Genomic DNA, 22,478 nt, shown 5'->3' on the forward strand with positions numbered 1-22,478 from the left:
ACCTATTCCCTGGTGGAAGTGGTGGTCGAGATGCCACTCCAGGTGTCAGTGGCATTCCTGGATGGCCACCCTCTGCTACATTGCCAAATGAACTGAACATCCCTCCCACAGTGTCAAATGGACCTGGAGAGGGTAGGCCAGGGGATGTGGGGACCCTCAGCATCTGCGACCCTTGAGTGGAGGAATGAATACTGCTTCCTCTCCTGCGCTGCTGTGTGAACAGGAACTTCAATGTTCCACCAGATTTAGGTGCCTAGAATACAGAATGTACAACAGTAAAGCCCCACACAAAGGATCACAACATTTCAATGTAACATATCGCAACATTGCTGGGTGCCATTTTGGCCACCCTGTTGCAACGTGTTGTGATATGTTGTGTGTTGTTGACTCAAGTTTGAAAATGGTCAAATTTGAGCCAACTACACCCATCATGTCGCAACACATCGCAACAGGGTAACCAAGCACACACAACACATTGCACCCAACAATCTTGCAATTGTTTGGCCAGGGTTTCAGCATAATTATAATAGGAATGAATAGCAGTTTTAATTTTGCCCAAAAAAATTAAAGTATTCACCCTTGACTTAGACTTCTAAGTGTAAAAAGAGGTCATCAAAGTGTACATGGTGTAGTTGGATTTTTTTTGTTTGAAATTTATTTTTTCAAACACTTTTGAAAGTGGTTTCCTTTTTTTTCATATTCCACATCACCTGAAACAGAGGATATTAAGTAAAATCCAAGTTCTAACTTATGACAATACAATGGTGCAAAATATGAGTTTTGTCAGCTTCTTCAAATGATAACATTTAAATGCAGATTGCTCCTGAAACATATGTTGGTATACACACTTGTACATAGTTAGAAGTATTTCAATTGTACGTAACATATTAACCAAAATTGGGAGTTTACAAATACAGTCAAGCCCCTTTACAAACACCAAATGGGCACAGTTGCGAACTTATTATAAGAGCATTCCTATTTTGGAGGTGTACATATGTAGAGATTTTACCTACTCAGATAGTTTCAACTGTCCATATTGCATAATTACATGTACATGTATATGTAGGTGCCTACATTATGGAGGTTTGCTCAAGAAGATGAGCAACTATAAAAAGCTAGCATCAGTGTTTAAATTAAAGTGGAAATGTGACATACAGTATTAAGTAGGTAGGTGTGAATAACAAAAAACAGATCTTAGAAACCTTCTTGCCAGAAAGTGTTGGTGGCTTGCTAGTGTACACAAGTCTGTTACTGGGGAAGTCCTGACAGCCCCCAGTGAGTTCCAGTGTTGTCTCTCTTTCATCACGACTTCTACCCTCAAATGGCAGCCACATTGCCCACCGTAACGTTACAGCTTGGTTCTGAGACCGCATCAAACTGCCTGATAGGGATGGCTGAAAATAACAAAGAAGTTAACACAGCTCTTAACAAGGTTTTCCCTAATTTACAGAGTTGTTAGTAGGAGGCATGGTGACAGATACTAACCTTTTTACGTTTTGTTTCAATTAATGGCTGAGCAAATGGTTCAGATGTAACATACTCCAGTTCAAAAATAATGGCAAACAGTGGGTGATGAACAAGTTCTTTGAGCTCCAGTCGACTTCGAAGGACCAAAGAAAGGATTTTTCCTTGAAAACAAAACAAACAAGTATTATACAATCATTCCTGAAGGTTATTAATAATTGTAATTTATATTAATACTTTGTTTTACTCTGAAAATTTAATCCCAGACAAAATTGGATGTTAAAAGTGTTAGTTTTGAAAGAGAGAGGAAAACAGATCAGAAGAACATCTTTGGAGGAAAAAAAAACTCAGAACCAAAATAACAGAAATTTATGTCTCTGCTGGCAGGGAAGCATTTGACCCCCAACACAGAATCAAAGGATAGATCACAGTTCATCTTAGTGAAGGGCTCTCTCTTCCAGAGAGGCTCAAAGGTTTTTTTGGGTGGGGAGTGGCGAACACATGAGGAAATTGGCAAAGAGTCAAGTTGGATTCCACTCAAGTTGAATTTTACTCTTGGCTCACAAATTCCCTTGCCACCTGCAAAAATAAAATGGCAGCTTCACCGCCAGAAATCGCTCACACATGATTCCTGCCAGCTATACTGGCTACTTTGTAGCATCACAAAGATCTTAAAGACAAAATTTTGGCAAGTGGTGCAACAGAATTTGCTTGCAATGTACCTCTTAAAGATGATTGTGATGCTGGCGACTTTCTTCCCGATTTTCCACCTTCATACTCTGGTTCAAGGTAAACAATATGTGGCTCACTTACAAACTTCCAGCCATTGTGCACTGAAACCTGTGTTCAAATAAACATTTTCTACTTAGTACAGAGTAATTCAATGCATATGGGTTATGACTGGGGCTTTTTCAAAACCTAGCCTAAATATCTTCTGATTCAATTTAATAATGGCCTGTTACAAAGGTTTATGACCATAGTCTATGGACTACATTTTATTGATTTGATACTGAATGTATTAATTATATGATTATGGTCAGTTGTATATTTAAATACATTGGGTGATTTTATAAATAATTATTTTGTTTATTATTTCACATTCTATTACATGTAGTTAATTGTAGGTCTAAATCAGCCTCACTCGCTGCCGATCTTGGTAACCTGCATTACTAAATAAAATGGTGATGACATCTGATCATGATGATGGTTACACACCAACCTTAAGTCTCCTCTCAACAACTGAGATCTGAAGGCCATCATCAGGAATGATATTGTTCTGAAGAGAAGGATTAATATGGAAAAGTATTTCAAAAGGTGGCTCAAAATGGTTTCCAGCACTTAAATATTTGATGGTTCATTACAACCACTCTTTATCACTTGATGCTACGATCATGGTATCAAAAAAACTGACCCATCATTGGTGAACAAGTTGTTCTCATTTTCGTGACACAATAGGTTACCATAGCAACAGTATGACCTGCTAAAAGCACCCTTAATTACAGCTTTAGGGACTTATAATTCAAAAAGAGCACAGTGAAATTTTTTTATATTATCAAATTTTGATAAGCATGATAAGACACAACTTTTAAAGTTGCAAAGTTTAAAAAGATCCTGTACGTAGGGTTCAGAGCTACCTTAAATTTTCAACAATTTAAGGTGGCTCTGAACTCTATGGAAAGGAAAATTAAAGAAGTTCTGTTCAAAAGGTTTGCCTGCCCATGAAAACCAGTTGCCTTCTTGCTGAGAACACTGGTGAAACCTCTGCATACACAATTTAAGCAATTATAATAGATTATAATTACTAAGTAACATGTAAATATATGCAAAAATATACACCTTGTGAAGCCTGTCATGGTTAAGTATCTGTCGTAATTCATCTTCAAACTCTTCAACAGATGGATACAGCAGAATACTCAACTGTAAATATCAGAAAAATAGGTATATTTTCTATAATGTAATGTCACTTTGAATAGCCTTGTAAAATTATCATATGATCAATTTTCTCTTCATATATACTGCTACATGTAGTTGGTTTGAATTCATATTTTCTAAGTAACCAAGTAATGAATCTTCAAATTTTATAACCTCCTATGAATGGTGGGTATGTAACCATCCAAATTTGACAGCAGATTTACACTTCATTTTGCCAAAATTTGTATCACTGAGAAGCCCAGTAATTTATAATTTATATAAATTTAATTAATATTAAATACATGTAATAGGGATCTATTAATTCAATGTATTTAGAGATATGAAAAAAAGAGTATTCAAAATTGCTGGATAAAAAGGAAAATTAACAATATTAATTACAATAACAAACAATTTAAACAGCAAGTCACATTCTGATTTCTAACTGCTACCTTATTTATAAAACTTGGGGTAGTCTTGGCCAGCCTGGGTTTCTTCAAAATGTCAACTATTCCAGAACCTATCAAGAAATTGTCAAATTTGCATCAGGGATGCAGCTAAGAATACTAGTTCAGCTCATTAACACGCCTGCTGGTATCTCTGGCATTTGCAGCTGCAAAGTTTTCACAAGTCTGTTTTTGTGTGAAGTTACAGCCAGAATTTAGTTCTCTTTGACAGCGTTTGAAATTAGCCAGCAGCCAGCCTTAAGCAATATCCCTGTTACATACAAACTAAGGCAATTAGAAATTGATATTTATTTGATAGATTTTAACATGATCTTTTTGAATGTGCTTAAAAGAGTTCATTCACAAAATTTTGAGTTATTTTGACCATGTACAAAATTCAGAGTTGGCCAGGGTTTGGGGGTATGTGGTGTAGAGATTTTAAATCAAGTATACAGTATTTTGATGCCACAATTGGGCCTTTTGTGGGTATAAAGTATTCCCTGTTTTTCCAAATTTTGGTATTTTGCATAAATTTGAGGGTAAATTTTTGGTATAACAGGTTTTTCTTTTCAGTTACAGCTGCATTTTGGTATACATGTACATGTACCACTAACCCCCATGACAAACCCTGAAAATTACCATTAAATTGAAGGAAACTTGAAAATAATAGTTCACTTCACTAAGATAGAATAAGCTATAGAGGAACAAGGATGGTTGAGGATGGAGAAGATTAAGACAGGTTACAAAAAACGAACTTGAAAAAATTCCGCTAAACTTTTCAAGATGCGCAAACCGTGACATAGCTCCTTTAATACTTTTCAATAGATCGTCAGTGGAGAATTACCGTCAGGTTGGGGTTCCAAAACTCCTGGAACAAAGTCATCCCCACTCAAGACAGCATTTTCAGGAATCAGATGAAACACTCTCTCCAGTGGCGGATGGATTTGAAGAACAAAACTCAAGCTGCATCCCTCAATTGGAAGCAGACTGGGTGAATCTATTTAGAAAGGAACAAGCAAACCACAGGAAAGCCGCTATAACTCTATAAATGTGCTAGGTTTTTCAAAAATTGGTGAACAAATAGCAAATAGGTCATCCACCTTAGCACAGATTTAGTTCCAAAGATATGACAACAAAAGTTGTTACTTATTAATTTGCTCTATAACCCAATAATTTCATGTTGGAAATTAATATAATAATAATATATTATTACAAATCAATCATGTATATACAATATTGCTTTAATAGCACATGTTTGACAAATCAAAATTCAGACATGACGTCCTCTAGGACTTTCTGGTCTCTGTTGTAAATTTGGCCTTGATACAAAGAACACAAGACCAAACAGGTTTGACAAAAATGTGGGTCATTGGCTTAAAATCATGTGACTGTACATTACATGAGAGCGGAGTCAAATGTGAGCGTTTGTATGTTACCATGAATCACAGTTAAGAAATAGAAAACATGTACCATGTTTCTATCGAGTTACAGAAGTACAAGTGTTCCAAGTTCTCCCAAGCTTTCACAAGTGTTTCTATAACTTGATAGAAATACAGAGAACATGTTTTCCATTTCTCTTAGAAAACACCGCGACAAAAACAAAGAGAAACAACTTGTTTACTTTGATCATCAAAATGTAAATTCTCTTTGCTCGCACCATCATTATGTCAAAAACTTGTGCTAGTTCCGTGTTTCTAACGAGTTACAGAAACACGATTTTTAACCAATCAGCATGCTTATTTACTTAGGGCTGTTTTCTAAATTCATTTAAAAAGCCAAAAGTTCCTGTATTAAACTGTTATATCAGTACCTTCAATTGTTTCAGAAATGCAGAGCAGACCAGCAGGTGAGCCACAATACAAAGGAATGCTGATGAGAAACAAAAATGAAGACAGGTTACTGTTGAAAAATATAATCCATAAATTAAAATTTATTTCAAAACTTGCACTTATCTATTAAAAAGATTTTGAAGTTCTTTGTGTTCATTCTTATTTTATTTTCCTTCCCAGTAGAGGAACCAGTTAATAAAACTTTATCTAAATAAACTAGTAGACTGAGTAGTTTAACTAGACTAAGTAGTTTGTGAATAACTACCTAGTCTAGTCTATAATCACTAGATCAGTATTAATGATGAATTAATAATAATAAATTAATATAGTCTGCTGGCAGCTGGTTTTACCTCTAAGGATGACACTTAGACGAGTATTTACTCATTGTGAAAAGGGACAGTATGGCTTCGGCCAAGTAGGGAAGAAGGCAGAACAAGGGCGGTATGGCAGAGCAGGGAAGAAGGCCCACGTCTTGTCCCATTCCCCTATAGGCGAAAACATCTATCCTCATAACCCCTGCTGAATTTTGAGAGAAAAACAGACTTCCAGCAGTCTATAATTAGTATAAGTATTCTGTAACAGACCATTCCTGAACCTCTAAATTTAAATACACAATTATTAGAATGATTAATTAATATTTTCTTAAGGTGACATACCATACCTTTTGGGTGTAGGCTGTCGTGTAGTAGTTTCAGTCAATTCTGAGACTCGGTCAAAAATTCTGATCAGAGTCCAGCCACATCCAATACTTTGACCATTCACTATAATTAATAACAATAATTATTTAATATCTATTTACTTATCAGGAAGTAAATGTTCGTGCACAGAAAGACGTAATTCAACATGTTGAGTTTTCCTTGGCCAAGGTATGTAACTCTTAATTAAAAGTGCTTCCCTCACTCTAGGATTAAACAGGTACCACTGAACTTCAGTTATGCCTGGTAATTTATCAAACTGTTGTGGGATAACCTTACGATGGACTAGCATCTGATCCAAGTTGCTTCATGCTATGGGAACTGTGTCTGGTGACAAGGGTCACTTTGGTAGAGTCCTTACACATCACAAAATCAATGTATTTCCCCAATACTGCATATTTGTATTCTCGGTATTGGAACTACATGTGGCTTGGAATGCAAGCTCATGTGAGGGGATATCATTAAAAAGAGATTTGCAGTCCAATATCAAGAATACAGATATGGCCTATTATTACGTGCCCCTGCTCAAATATCACACGTTCAAGTGGTGAAATATGAAATTAAAAAGCCACCCATCTTACTAAAAAGCAATCACAATGAATCAATGAATGGACCTTTGCTATAAGTTTTGAGGACAAAATTATAAGACACTTGGTTTTTGAAAACAGAAAATTGCAAAATTTCAAAAAAATTCCCTGAGCAGTGAGTCACTCCTGACCAAGAAACATTAAAAGAAAATTGACTTTGTAAGTAATTAGTAACTAGTTTTCAGTTTCTGGTCCAGAGGGTAGACTGCAAGGCAAGTAGAACAAAACATGCCATGAATCCAATGAATGCATACAAGCCAAACTGAGATTTGTGTAAAATGATGTTAAACATGTTATCAGTAGAAGAAAAATGTTAAATGTTGAATGTTGATAATAGTGTTTGATGAGCTTAGCTACAACTGGCTAGTTCTCAGACAGGCATTGAGACATTCTGCTTAAACTGAGAGAAAGAAACATTTCAAATGAACACAGTAGGCGTAAAAATCCCAACTGGTGGGAGGCAGACCAGTTGGCTATTTACAAACAAGACCGAGGAGTTGAACTAGGGTCTACCGAGAAACAGCTCCAGCTTAGTGGTCAGAGCAGGACTTGAACCTGCGACCTTATGATATCAGGTCCGGCACACTAACCACTTGGCCACGCTGCCTTCCTTAAAAAATGAGTAAAATTGAATTAATTGGCAGAGGTACAAGTATGTATTTTCAGTTTATAATCTATCCTTTACCTTCTCCTGAGACTTCAACTACTCCAACACATGTGATGTCGTGTAAGGATGAGTAAAAATAGACAGCCTGTTTTGAAAGAAAAATTACTCCTAAGGGCACTCTGTAAGGAACCCTCACAACACTTTTACCAGTACAGTGGAATTCCAACTTGTCAAATCCCAATTAATTGTTCAACCTTCCCAATAACTCGAACTGTTAAAAAGGTTGTTTCTCTCCCCTCAGTTCAACACTGTTTATTCCTGATTTCTCAAACTACCTGATTTTTCTACCCAATTTTTGTTTGAAGGTTCAAAAAGAATCAGGATTTCACTGTATTACTAATTAAAAACTACTTTAGTTTATGTTGCATAGATCTTCCAAGGTCACAATCTGACTTTTTCTATCTGTATAAATTTAACTATTGACAACATTTATTAGTAATAATACATCATCCATTCCTGTCCCAGAAAGCTCAATCCTTAAGATCAGCACCAAGAATAAGGATGTCTTATCAGCTGGTAATTAAAAAGCTCAAAAATGCTATCAGTCATTATTTTTAAAGCTGACCAATTAGATTGCAACCTATGGGGACAAGAATATAGTTCATCAAATGTTAAATAACAATTTATAGAGTTGAAGTTGAAGTTGAAGTTTATCCTGAATTAACTTTATCCCACGTTTTAGTATGACAAAGCTCAGGCATTTTTTTCTTACAAACCTCATCACAGACAACTTTATGCCTGCCATTTTCTTTCCCACTGCTTGGAAAGTATGGTCCTAGCCATGTACTTCCAAAAAAGCACTTATTGGCAGCATCATATAGTGTTAGACGCAACTGGAATTCTACATCTTGGGGGTTGGCATCCTGCTGAAAATAAATAAATAAATAAACATTTTACAAAATGTGACGTTCTCGACTTCTTGTGAACCCTTCAAATTCAATGATTGTTTAACAAGCATGTAAGCTTATAAAGGAAGCTGATTCAGTAAATGTGACAATTTATGGAATCCCCACACCACCACACAGCTGGTAGTTTGTAAGTTATTATGTTCAAAACTTTTCAGACCAATTTGATTTTTGTTTTCCCATGTCTCATATTTAGAATCATGATCACGAAAACTTCATTGAACTAAAGTAGCTTAAAGTCTTACATGCATGTAAACATTGTTAAATTACTGAATAAGACAATACCTACATCATTGTTAATTTTAAGCATCAAGAAGAGGTAATGAGAAATAAATGCATTACGAAGTAATAATCAAGCCTCTAGCTGTACGTTACAGTAGCTATTAATTTCCAGGACAACAAACTTACGGAAGCTGGCGGTAATGAAATCCCGATTACAGATTTCAACAAAAGACAGAATGGGACATTAGGCTTTGTTTGTGATCCTGACTTCCTCCTGTTGGGATGGACGGGAATAAGTCGATTATTTTCGAAGAATTCTGGCCAATTTTCCTCCTGTTCTTCATCCGCCATAACAAACCATGGCGCCAATTTGAAAATTTGTAAACAGTGCGACCTCGCTCGCAAACTGACCGTGTGGAAAAAGGAAAAACTGCGAAAACTAGGCTCCACTTTTTTCCAAATATGGCGGAATTTTCCTTATATGGGGAAATCACCACGAGAGCTGGGTGTCTTCTCTTGCAGAAAATGGCGGCCTGAGAGCGGGCAAATTCTCCGAAAGATTTGCTGAATTTCCACGCTGTTGTCACCACAACCTATTGAAAGATTACCTTTCTATCGATTCTGGATATTTCCTTTTACGTTTAGACTGTTTTATTCAACATGATAGGTGGTTTTTTCATCTACAATCACAAAGGAGAAGTGCTAATTTCTCGAGTTTACCGGGATGATATTGGGTGAGTTGTAACAGTTTAATCAAGTTCTTACCTGCACAGCTGCTGTAGTGCAGTTTAATCTTGGTTATTCTGAAGTTGAGCAGCCATCTGATTGCGGGTTGATCGAATCATTCAGTGCTGTATAAAGACAATTTACTAACGTGAAGGTTCTCTTGGGTAGTCGAGCTGCAAGCCTCGTCACGTTTCGGTTTAAACGCATGCAACTGTTTCAGATTTCGATCATAACAACTAGTAAAAACTTGTCAAAACCTCCTTTCCCCCTTTCAATGTTAGAAAATAGGACAATGCATTCATGCGTCCGTACAAATTGTTTTTTCAACGTTGCACAGGGGTTGGGAGGTGCAAAATGTGTGAAAACTGAAATGTTTTGACACTTTTGACGAGGCATGTGGGTTTCTCATTTCAGTGAAACCTGAGATCTTGATACTATTTTTTATTTAGCTCAATAGTTACCTATATATACAGTCAAACCTCTCTACAACAGCCACCTTGGCGACAGAGGAAAGTGGTGGTTCTAGAGTGGTGGCCATTATAGGGAGATAAGGATGTAATGTGACACCTGTTCTTTTCGGGGGTACAACATTTGTATTTTTGAAAAATGCTAATCTTAGCTTATAAATACGTAACACAATGAAAATATAACAAAAGAAAACCTAGATAGAAACAGAGATCAAGGACAGGTAGTAAGGATCAGGTTTGGTGACCATTTCCCAATAAAAAATGTAGTTTTGTATTTACTGTTCGTCAGTAATTCATTAACTAGCCATTGTTAAGAGGTTATTTTGGCAATTCGGATGCGCTTTTTGGCTCTTACCATTGTGGAGAGGTGGCCATTGTAGAGAGGTTAAAATAAAAGTGAATGTATCGACTTTCCGCCATTGTAGAGAGGTGGCTGTTAGTGGATGTTCGACGGTATACAATTTTTGTTGTTGTTTTTCATAGTATCATTCAATTCATACACAGACATCAGTCACAATTTTATGCATGGGGTTGCCTGAAATCTTAATTTCCAGTCTCTCAAGAATCACAGTGTGACTACTCTGAGCTTGGTAGCTGATAAATTCTTTGCAAAGTGACTTATGAAAACCGTGGATGTTAACCCCAGATCTCATTGATTTAAGTAAGCAGCAGTGATTAATTTGGGAAGAATTTGCTTGGGTGCCCTTGGTCAGAGTAACCAAACTGCCATGCCTGGCAAATGCCTGCAGGTAGTGTTCTAATTGGCTGAAGTCAATGATACTATACATGTGAGTGCATCTGTACATTCAGGGGAAGAGGAGAATGGGCTCTTTTCCAGGACAGCAGTGGGTAATTAAGCCTGACTTAGAGCTATGCATCTCGACCTTCCATGTTACTTTTCACTGCTTTTGTCAACTTTTTCACTGTGCTCATTTTCAGCCGAAATGCAGTGGATGCTTTTCGGGTAAATGTCATCCATGCAAGAGGCCAGGTAAGGTCACCAGTTACAAACATTGCCAGAACAAGCTTCTTCCATATACGACAGGGAAATGTCTGGCTGGCTGCTGTTACAAGGCAGAATGTTAATGCTGCTATGGTGTTTGAGTTCCTCAATCGCACAGTGGAGATTATGATTTCTTACTTTGGAAAAGTCACTGAAGAAGGAATCAAGAACAACTTTGTCCTTATTTATGAGCTCCTTGATGGTTAGTTCAATGTTTCTTTGTTGAATCTATTTCTCTGCTGACTGGTTGGCTGACTGACTTACCGACTTACCGACTGACTGACTGACTGACTGACTGAGTGACTGACTGACCAACTGACTGACCAACTGACTGACCAACTGACAGAGAGACAGACAGACAGAGGGACTGACTGATGGACTGACTGACAGACTGACTGACTGATGAATGGATCAACTGACGGACTGAGTGACGGCCTAATGGACTGACTGACTGACAGACTGACGGGCAAGAGAAGTAATTTCAGGCTTGATTCAACTTCTAGAAATAATTGATCTGGTGATTTTTCTATAGAGTTTGTCTTAACTGTAGACCTCGCAGAATTCCTCTGACCAAAATACTGGACATTCATGATTTTGCATCAGTACTAACCTTAACCTTGTCTCTTTTCTTGTGGAATGCAGAGATCGCTGATTATGGATACCCCCAGAAGACTGACACTGCTATTTTGAAAACATTTATCACTCAGCAAGGTATCAAGACACAGGCAAGTCAAAACCTGATTTTAATAACAAAATTTGGGGTCCAAAAAGCAAGGGCCAACTATTTTTAAAAATAAAATATGCGGGTTTAGAGCTAAATTTGAATTTCTGTGGGACTAGCTAACCAAGGCCAGAGCTTAATCCAATGTCCATAGCATTAAGAAGTACTTAATTATTTCTGTAATGCTGGTCCATTGCAAGGGGTTATCCCCAGCATTAAATTCACCAGAACCTTTCCCATTTATAGACTAGGAGGGACAGAGGAACTATGAGAGTAGAGTGTCTTGCCACCAGCACTTGAATCTGTCCAAAGTCCATCCCATTAGGCAACTGCACATCCCAATCAAGGCTAAGCACCATCTAAATTGTATAATTACTACATCATCTACATCATACATGTAGGCATAACAGGTGTGACCACTGGTTATAAAGCAGTTTACACACTCTTGCGTGAACTTTCTATGAATGGTCAGTTCTAACTGGTTTGCTTGCAGGCTTCGTATATCAAAATGTGGTTTATCAAAACAAACAAGAAGTTTAAGAACCAACCAAACTGCGTCATATTCCAAACAGTTTGGCAGAGATAACCTTTCCCTTGTAGAAACCACGGAAAAAAACATGATTTCATTATTTGTCTGTTTGTTTTAGACCCGAGAAGAGCAAGCTCAAATCACCAGCCAAGTAACCGGACAGATTGGTTGGAGGAGAGAAGGGATCAAGTACAGGAGAAATGAACTGTTCCTTGATGTACTGGAGTCTGTTAATCTGCTTATGTCACCACAGGGTTTGTTGCGTCACCAATCTCCAAACGTTTCTTGTAGTACTTATTAGAATCAAGCAGGGTTTCCTGCTTGATGCTTAAGATGGCAGTAAATGATGACAACTTTCCTAAAGGACCAGCCATTGGTATGAATGTCCTTACTACGGTTGCTGATATCTTCTGCCATCAGCTTTGAGCAGGTGCTCTGTTCATAGATATAAAGAAGAAATTCAGGTCATTCTTGGGCTAGTGGTCTGACAACCAATCAGTTTTTCAGGGGGCTGCTTGTTTACTGGGATGAAATTCTGATGCATAGACGCTTCTTTGCTTTCTAGGTCAGGTTCTAAGTGCCCATGTGTCAGGCCGGGTTGTGATGAAGAGTTTCCTGTCTGGAATGCCCGAGTGTAAATTTGGCATGAATGACAAATTGGTTGTTGAAAAACAGAAGAGTGGAACTTCAGACCCATCTCTTGATCCACAAAAGAAGTTAGTATTACAAGCGTTATCTTATAAGCTAGAGTTAAATGCAGGTAAAAACACAGTAACCGTTGAACACAATGTTTTAAGATTCATTTTCAGATTACAGAGTAATAGTGTAACTATATACTTTTATTTGAACTGTTGCTAATCATTGCCTAACAAACTGTTAAGACCACGCAAGTTTTTCAACAATTTGCTCAACATCTCTTCTATAGAAATACAACAAGCAAGTCAGGAATTGCTATTGATGACTGCACGTTCCACCAGGTTTGTAAATTATCTTTTATACTCTTCATCTTACAATAAGTGTACCTCAGATGAACTGTAAGTGGTGACGAGAAAGGGTCTATACGACACCAGAATGGATAAGCCAGTTTTAATTAACAAATAAAGAAGCCTTGACTGTGCTCTATTCTGTTGTAAAGCACGCAGGAAGCGGTAGAGCACGAAAGAAGTGTAGTGGAAAACACGAGACGTAGTCGAGTGTTTTTCCCTACTTCTTGAGTGCTCTACCGCTTCCTAAGTGCTTTACAACAGAACAGAGCACAGTCGAGGCTTCTTTATTTGTTTTATGATAAAGAATCCGATAATTTCCCCACGCATTTAGCTGAATTTTCAAACCAAACTTTATTTTCCAAACGGGCAAAAGTGGCGTCAGCCGTGAACTGTTCTCTGATAAAGCACGCTAAAATAAGCCAATCACAATCGTTGTTAGAATTGTTCAAATAATTTGATTGGCTAACGAAGCGACAGCTGTCAATCATAAACTGGACTTCAGCTGAGCTTTCAGTTTCAAGTAATGTTTCGAGTAGTTTGAGCGGTTTTCGAGAGAAGAACGATGCCTTCGAAGTTCGCTTTTAAGTTAAATTTTAAATACGGATCTAAAGGCAGGTGAAGGTTTATAGCCCAGAGGAATCCAGCCATATTGTGGCCCATGAAAACGTGCACTTTTCCAGTGGAAATTACGAAACGCGGAGCTCAAAGCTTGCGGATGAAAATGGAAAATGCCGGCCGAGTTGAATTTGAAAGGAGCTACAGTTATTTACGGCTTGTAGCCGCATGCAGCAAGACTGCCCGAACTAGCGTAAAAGTTAGAAAGACTAAACGGCTCCCGCTGGTTCTACTCTGAGCACAAAAGAGAATATCAGAGCAAGCTTTGCACTGACCACTCGTCGGTTCACCTAAGTTCGCTGAGATGACCGGAGAACAAACGTTACTACACTACATGTAAGTGTTGTTTGAGCAGTTGAGCATTTTTACAAAAATAAAGCTTCTCATCGTAAACAGAGACAGTTCAGTTGTTGTTTTCTGTCGTTGTTTTACTTCTTAAGTATAATTTCTGCCTTCATAACAAATATAATGTCTTTTATTGAAGCACTGTTTAGGTTGAGAATTTGTTTATTTCGCTACGTGTTTTGTCAGCGGGAATCTAGCAAAACTTGTTATTTTAGTACAGTTTTAACACTAATGTTGCTAACAATGGTCTCTGTGAGCCATATTTGCTACAGACAAATAGCTCGTTTCCATTGCGTTTGTCTGAATCACAGGGGATGTTTAATTTGGGTCAAATTTGTCAAAATTCCCAAGCAAAAATTTGAAAGCCAACTTACCGTCATCAACCCGTGCTCTGTTCTCTGATAAAGCACGCTCTTTCAGCCAATCAGAGCGCACGTTATATGGAAACTTTATTATAAAATGTTATATTTCATTGCTTGTCATGCTTGGAAATTAGAGCAAAACCTTCCTGAGTGGTTTCATTAAGGACCAGGTACAGGGTATGTTGACTGGCTTTGAAGACAATTTTGCCCTCCTGGTCTGACCATCTAGAGGAAAGTTTTTCTTATTAAAAAGATTAAGTTCAAAATGTTTTGCCTGCCTGTGAAAACCAGTTCCCCTCCTGCTAAAAAGGTTAATGAAATGCCTGCTTCCTCAACTTCAAGTTTGACAGAAGTTGAAGAAAATGTGTGATTAATCTTTAAAACAATTGTTCGTCTCTTGTACCTGTATTTCCTTGTTGGTAGAGATGAAAATCTTTTCAAACCCTCTCTTGTCTGTTTGCAGTGTGTTAAGCTCAGCAAATTTGAGACAGAGCGTGCAATTAGTTTTATACCACCTGATGGAGAGTTTGAGCTAATGAGGTAAGGAGATGTAATTCCTTGGCATATCATTGCTTCTTTTGCAACCTGTATGCAATGATACAATGTTTGTAATGTGTCTTGCCCCATTGTTGTCCTGAGAAGCTGTGTAGCTTACAGTTCTTGTGGACACTATGTCTAGAGAATTTGAACTTATGCTCTGTTGAAGAGACTCAAGGAGCACGTTGAGTATTGAGTGATCGAACAAGGTTCGACAAGAAAAATAATAAAAATACATGTGAAGAAGAGCCAAGCGATAATAAAAATACAGGACAGAATATAAAGAATTACAAATGTTTCCTGACTGTAGAGATGACAGTAGTAAAGCTAGGTAGAGTATAGATTCCGCAACAGTATTAACTTGAAGCTAGAGAAAACGTTGAAAAGATTGGCGTGCTAGGAAACCATAGCGTTTGAATAGTCTTAATTTGCATTAGATAAATGGCAAGCTAAAATAAAAATTCGCACATGGAATCTTACAAGCTGTAATCCATTTGGTCAGAATCATGTATACGCAGATCAGATTTGAATAACCGGCTTCCAAATTGGAACCTGCCAGAGCTTGAGACGTTTTAATCCTTGATGCTTACCTGAAGGATTTTGGCCTTGACTTATGGGACAAGAATGGGCTTGTCAAAGAAGACAAGAACCCAACAAAACGACCCTGGCAAGACTGAACTTTCAATAATTATTGCCCAATCTCAAACCCCAACTCACAGACCATCATTAATAATGTTAGACTACCAGTTAGGTTAAATTAACGCAGGTATTGATTAATTTCTTCCCTCCAGATACCGCACCACTAAGGACATAAGTCTCCCATTTAGAGTTATTCCCTTAGTGAGAGAAGTAGGAAGGTCACGGATGGAAGTAAAAGTAGTCATCAAGTCTAACTTCAAACAGTCAATACTGGGTCAGAAAATAGAGGTAAGAAACAAGACGGATACCTAATTTGTTTTGCCCAGATTTAAGCGAGAGAACCTTGTGGTTAGAGTCCAATGCATCAGTGTTCCATTTAGCATAATTTTATTAATTCTGTAGTTACATAAGGGATGAGTTTTGGGATAGAAATGTGGTGTTTTTTTTTGTCTTTTGTTGTTCTTTGTTCTGTGGCAAATTGTCTGCATGCGAGGCCTCACGTGAATGGCTCAATACCCTTTGAGAGAACAACAGAAACAATGCTAAAACAATAATGGCTGCTACATTGTGAAGACAAATAGAATTACAAACTTACATGAGAGGAGCTGCTCTTCCAAAATGTCATATTTTTTCCCCTTATCTTTGTTAATTTTTTTAAAGAAAATTATGCAGACTTGAGCCTTGTACTGTACTGTTTATTACTTCTGGGGTAGTGGCTTGGTAGATGACATTGGTTTTTCCCAGTCTAAATGAGTTATCATAATTAAATGATCATTATTTTATATTACTCATTGAAGCACTCAGTACAAAATGTAGATGTAAATGCTTATTGGGGTTTGGGAGTCAAACATTGGCATGTACCCATAAGTCACAAAGGGTGGAACTTAGTAAAATGGATGTTGACATGACAACTGAATTGATTGACAGGTGAAGATTCCTACCCCACCCACTACAGCAGGTGTTCAAGTGGTTTGTATGAAGGGAAAAGCAAAGTATAAGGCCAGTGAAAATGCAATTCTTTGGAAGTAAGTAGTCTCTGTTCTGCATCTTAACTGATTGAACCTGTTATGTTTGTTGGTAGAAACGTATTACAGACAATCAATTTGTGGACTTGGGATCTTGTTGTCTTGGGTATAAAGTCATCCACTCTCTGTCCTTGATAGCACTGAGTTCAATAAGCTTCCATAACTTGCACTTGTAAAACAGCCAGTGTCTCTGTCTTCTATCAGCTGTTCTGCTTATTCGTACTCAGGGTTCTCACTGAGTGCCAGCCGCCAGCTAAAAGAGCAGCTACTTCAATTTCTAATCTTGCCTACTTTTTTTTATGAAATAATAGTATGTAAGTTGTAAAGCGTAATTTATAGAAAACACAGGTTTTTTGGAAAGTGACTGAACCCTGACTGTGTTTGTCTCAGGACAGTCTAGGCTGTAGCTAGAGATGGGACATTGGGGTGGGGGGTGTACATTTTTAATTACACTAGCGCTTTAGGATAAAAATTGAGGAAAATCTTTGTAATCCCTTGATATTCTTGGTGTTTGTAACTTTTCCAAAATTGATTTTTTTTTTAGGAAATATCTTCAAGAGAATGCATAAAATAGCATTACATAGCCTGTCAATTTCAAACTTTTCTGTGGAAGCATACCCTCAGACCTCCTTAGAGGCTTGTCCATTCAGCACTCGAATCAGTGTCAGCTGTCTTTCATGAATCTAGCCCTCTACTCCCTAAATGAATGAGATTCAGAATCCTGCATATTATTTCTTTCAGCATTTGTTCATATAGCCTTTACATGATGTAATTTGCTTAACTGTCTAATTGCTGTTAAGAATATTTCCATCAAGTGCTTGTTTGAATTGTCGTAATGTTTTGGTTTTTTTTTTTTTTTTACCTTCCTTGGCCTCTGCTCATGAAGATTGTTGTCTCCGTATGTTGCAGGATAAAGAGAATGGGTGGTATGAAAGAGTCTCAGATAAGTGCCGAGATTGATCTGATGGCTACCAAAGACAACAAGAAATGGGCCAGGCCTCCAATATCCCTGAACTTTGAGGTAATAATAATACCTATCAACGGCACAAGTTACTCTTCGATAACAATGCTTTTATCCAGATCACATGGACTGCAGTACTGACTGTAAAAAAAACCTTTCAATACAACCACCTAGCTTTAATGCAAGGGACACCAAGGGTAGTCAGTGGGGCAAGAGAAAGTAGAAAGAGCAATGAGAAGTGTCTTCTTTGCCGATTTTGTCCTCGTTGTTTTGGCCTTCCGTAGCTCCGCAAACTGCTCTAGGTTTCCAAGGATTTAATGCAAGTAATGACCACTTTGGAAGGCCCAACGTTGGTTGTTTGTTTACCCTGGTCTTAAATAGGCAAAACCAAAACCTTGTTTGGGATGAAGCTAAAAAAAGGAATTGACATAGCCGTCGAGACAACGTGGGTTCAGCGTATCACTTTCATTACGAGCATTTCCAACATTCAAACCACAAAGCTGTCAACCTGTCTTAACACTGCTTTGCCTTGACACAATGCTTGTAACAGCTCTCGAGAGAAAGCACATGTATTAAGGACACTGATTTGTTATCGTGTTTTTATTTTCAGGTTCCATTTGCATGTTCTGGGTTGAAGGTTCGGTACCTGAAGGTGTTCGAGCCTAAACTGAACTACAGTGACCATGACACCATCAAGTGGGTGCGCTATATATCAAGATCAGGCCTGTACGAGACAAGATGCTGAAGCTTTATCAATCTAACAATGTAGTTCCATTCATATTCTATTTTATCCATTTCTGGTAATTCACTGCCTTGTCTTTATGAAGCTTTACTAAGGGCCAACATCGCAAATTCAAGTCAGTTTTCAACATCCTCAGTTTAAGGAAAATGCTACATTTGAGACTTCATGATTAGTCCTGAGGAGAACAGTTAGTGTTATTTTCTCCGCCTCAGGAAACACTGAGATTCTTGAGAGACAAAGTTAACTGGTTTCCTTAAGGACCAATTATTAATTGACTTGTTATATAGCACGACGAAGACATAGAAAATTAAATTTCACGTGTAACAGAGGGGGTAACAGTGTATATTGTTACTTTCTGATGTCATAGATCTTGCAATATTGCCCGCGTAGACACTTTTGGCGGGAAACAGTGTTATTGTTACATTTCATGTGACCTCAAAGTAGCCAATAGCCAATGACAGCATGCGCTGTTGGGGAAGAAAATTCCAGCTATATATAACGAGTGTCCTTGTTGTTGTTAATGACAAAATTTTTTAAAAGCTAATTTGTTTAAAAGGCTAAAAAGATTAACGTTTTCGACATTACTTTTATGTCATCTTCAGGGTAAAAAAGCCGTCCGCTATTTGCATGATTTGTATCCGTTAGGTAATTCACGATGGGAACAGTTTCGCCATGAAACTGTGAATTTGTTTGTTCAAGCCAAGCTGGGTTGCCATTGTTGAATCATATGGCCTTCCAGAATTCTTCGTTTGTGAAAAGATTGGACCGCGCAGAGTGTGCGCCAGCTAAAAGAATGCAAAAGATTCTCGCGTAATTGACGGGCAGGTTCAAAGTCATTCAATCTTTAGCAGTTAGTGTTTCATGCATCGTTCTTCATCGCCGATCCTGACACGTGTAATGAGCTGTACCAAAGTGGTTCCGTATTCTGAAATCACCTCTAATTTACTCCTACAAGAAAACTGACTATTTGATTTGACGTCTGTTAAGATCTGTTAACAATGTATCATAGCACTTCGTTGATGTTGTTGAACAGAAGTAAAGATAAGGGTGGGTTCCGTGCAAGAATAATATTAAGACCTCCATTCTCGCCATCATAAACCAGGATGCAATCGTTTACAGTTGGATTACTTAGATTTGTCAAAGTGCACAGTTACATTAACAAGACTTCTTATCTCGACTGATGTTATTTGACAATCTTATTGTCGTCAAACGCGTTGAGCTGTCGAAGAGCTGTCGGTAGTGCTCGGTAGTGTTCGTGGTGTTTCCTGATTGGATAATTATAATTAGAAATTCTTCCGAAGATTTCATTGAAGCGGTTCTTGTTCCTTCGACTCACCAAACCAACAGTTTGCGATATCGAGCACAAACATCTGTTTTAGCGGAGTTTCCAGAGGCCTCTAAAAATACCTTGGTCATAAAAAGCCCAACAATATTGGTTTAATTTGATAGAACAGTACTCGACTAAGGACAGGAATACATTTATAAGTGAGGATGACTCAAGATTGCTAGGATGGAGATGGATTGCTTTATGTCCCAGCTTAAAAACGTGAGATTTGCGTTTAGGTTTTGCTCGGATTCCTTTCGTATTGTACAGGAATGTCTCAGTGTTTATTTGCAGGTAGGATAATTCGGCCCGGGGGTGGGTGTAGAGGGTTACGCTTCAATAGAGAGAACATTCACTCCCCCGTTTAAGGTCATTCCACAATATTGCATTGCGCATCCCTACTGCGCATATTTTCACGCCTGATTACCGCGCGCGCATTAAAATTGGCGGCTTTTTCTTTGCGGCTGGACCTCACCATAGAGGTAAATCGTCATCTTCTCGCAGACGAGTACGGTGACCTATCATTTTTTTCTGTTGTTTTGAATTGAGTAGTAAATTTCTCTGTGTAAAATAAATATGGACCAATTCTCAGTGAAGAACAAAAACAATCGTCGGAAACGTGAATTTAGCATGTAATCGTGACTACAATCATGGTGATATTATAAGAATTTATTGGGTATAAACAAGGTGCTGTTGCTCCTAAACGAACATGGGGACCCCTCATTTTTGTTTCAAAATTTAAGTTCCTATAATATAAACAATCAATAGGCAAAGTTTCACAAAAATCTCAGTGCAGGTTCTATTTCAGTGGAATGACCTTAATGTGAAAATTGAGAAGCATCTATATCATACTTTTTGGTGTATTCCATGTTTAGGAAAGACGGGTAAGAAAGGGTACACCATTCGCAAGCGCTGTGGAGAGTTTGTTGTCATGGCAAATTGTTTCTCTGCTATCTCTAAACTCGACTACCCAAAAAGATGATTCTTCTAATGTTACCCAAAGAAAAGCTTTCTATCTATTGTTACGCTAAAGTACACGCTTAAAAGTACTTTAAGGCTTATTGAATGGAATATATATTGTAATTCAACGAGTGTAGATACTAATAGAAAAATACGATACGTTCCTAATGAAGAAATGCTTTCTTTTAAATCGTCTCGGTTGCCGGCTGTCCACATTAATTCCCGTTTAGCCCCCAAAGGTTAACTGTGAATTCTCCCTTTTCCTTTACCTCATATTTCTTTTGTTCTTATTTGTGAGAATTTGCTTATTCGCCATATAATAAACAATTAGATTATGAGCTCGAGATTTCTATCGCGTGATAGTTGAGTCGACTCTCGTACGATAGAAATCGAGAGCGACTAATTGTTTTAGTATAAATCTACTAGTCGTTCAAAACTTAATCTAAATCCTCTTCGGACACTTCGAAAACGCGGGCGTCATTTTGTTAACAAGGGCGCACTGCTACGCTACTCAGTGTCTATCACACAATAGATAGTTAGCAGCGTAGCCAATCAGAGAACGGCACTCGTGATAGAACGCTAATAGATTTATACTAATATCCTACAGTTGATAATAGTCTGTCTAGGACGAATAAAGCATCTCAGACGGATAATTCGTCTAGATATAAATTCGCTGTTTAGACCAATTTATAAGACAGTATTCGTTCTTGGTTAATTTATATACCTCGGCTTATCAATCATCTTTTGTTTACTTTTTCTGGTCTGCGCCCCGCTACCCCCCTCCTTTTTTTCTACATTTTTCATTCGGGAAAAGTAGCGGATTTAAGGACAATACTGCTTCCCCCCGCCACGGGGGTAGTCAATGGCACCGCATGCGCGCAATTCCAATGAGGCTAAGGAATTTGACACTCATCGAAACTCTGGAAGAAACAAAGTTTTGCTTCTGTCCACTCGAAAAGACTCGAGGCATTCACGAAAATTATGAAAGAAACCTGAGTCTAGCACAAGATCGGTTTCACATCTCCGGTTGGTAAGCTGCAACTGGACAAATCACCCAAACATGTTGAAAAGGGGCAGGTACGTTGAAAAATCGACTTTTAAGTCCTAGTGAGTCTACTTAACACGTCGGTTCTCCGGTTAGCCTGAATAGGGACTTTAAGCAATGACAACGCGCACGGCGACGGGGACGCCATAAGATCAGGGAAAATCCAAAAGGTCCACTGCGAATGACTGGCGGGACACAGGTTGACGTTCTGCGTTCGGATCGGGCCCGACGCGAGTGAAGCTCTTTTCGCGTTGTCTGAAAACCTGAGTTTTCGCTCTCGTTTCCTCTGCCGTGTCAACGCTAAATAACCCGTGTTACTAATTTCGAGGAACGTTACTGCTTGTTTTCTAGATCTCTTGTTATGTGAGATATTTCATTTTATAGAAACGTCGAGAAATCCGACGCGAACTCAAGCCAGTCGGCGAACATGTGAGTACCGTGAAATATCTTTTTGAAAGCTTATGTAAATAAAGACAACTTACACGAATTTCAATCGAAATTTTTCCTTTCAAGAAGTACTCAAATGTCAAATGGCTCATTATGGTGAAATTCTAACACATTTAAAAGGGTAGACACCATTAAAACTTTTGTAGCGTTTTCCATTTTCAGTCGTAAGATCAGTGAGTTACTTAGATCTTTATTAGTCGACACGCTGATTTGTCGCGCCAGTCTGATTAAGGATCTGCTGATAATAAGTTCATTTACTTCATTGTACAACTCAGCGAGAAGGGGCAAGTTGCGTTTGTGGAAGCGAAATTCGGACAGGCA

The 22,478-nt window shown here is 38.1% G+C and overlaps 2 protein-coding genes across 6 annotated transcripts in view; one reads left to right on the forward strand and one right to left on the reverse strand.

Annotated features, from left to right (window-relative positions):
* The window catches only part of LOC145481794 (nephrocystin-4-like), a 47,052-nt gene extending 37,885 nt beyond the window's left edge, over positions 1-9,167 (reverse strand). For 3 of the 5 annotated variants that reach the window (XM_081460330.1, XM_081460333.1, XM_081460329.1), the window contains exons 1-13: positions 8,910-9,167; positions 8,313-8,462; positions 7,615-7,681; positions 6,309-6,408; positions 5,629-5,687; positions 4,663-4,815; positions 3,825-3,892; positions 3,301-3,381; positions 2,684-2,740; positions 2,187-2,304; positions 1,486-1,628; positions 1,203-1,394; positions 3-253 (exon numbers count right to left, since the gene is read on the reverse strand). In XM_081460330.1, the coding sequence (XP_081316456.1) occupies positions 3-253; positions 1,203-1,394; positions 1,486-1,628; positions 2,187-2,304; positions 2,684-2,740; positions 3,301-3,381; positions 3,825-3,892; positions 4,663-4,815; positions 5,629-5,687; positions 6,309-6,408; positions 7,615-7,681; positions 8,313-8,462; positions 8,910-9,074 (1,604 nt within the window). In that variant the 5' untranslated portion in view covers positions 9,075-9,167. The remainder of the gene's footprint in view (positions 1-2; positions 254-1,202; positions 1,395-1,485; positions 1,629-2,186; positions 2,305-2,683; positions 2,741-3,300; positions 3,382-3,824; positions 3,893-4,662; positions 4,816-5,628; positions 5,688-6,308; positions 6,409-7,614; positions 7,682-8,312; positions 8,463-8,909) is intronic. The other 2 variants (XM_081460331.1, XM_081460332.1) reach the window with 1 other exon arrangement.
* Positions 9,168-9,253: 86 nt separating this feature from the next.
* LOC145481799 (AP-2 complex subunit mu) lies at positions 9,254-20,848 on the forward strand. Its single transcript, XM_081460338.1, has 11 exons — positions 9,254-9,457; positions 10,856-11,121; positions 11,562-11,644; positions 12,288-12,423; positions 12,735-12,885; positions 13,095-13,146; positions 14,941-15,017; positions 15,806-15,941; positions 16,581-16,678; positions 17,588-17,699; positions 18,250-20,848. Exons 1-11 carry the CDS (start codon positions 9,384-9,386, stop codon positions 18,382-18,384), a joined length of 1,320 nt encoding a protein of 439 aa, XP_081316464.1. The 5' UTR covers positions 9,254-9,383; the 3' UTR covers positions 18,385-20,848.
* Positions 20,849-22,478: the final 1,630 nt, after the last annotated feature.

This window comes from Orbicella franksi, chromosome 3 (assembly GCF_964199315.1).
Source record: "Orbicella franksi chromosome 3, jaOrbFran1.1, whole genome shotgun sequence".
In the NCBI taxonomy this organism is placed as follows: domain Eukaryota; kingdom Metazoa; phylum Cnidaria; class Anthozoa; order Scleractinia; family Merulinidae; genus Orbicella; species Orbicella franksi.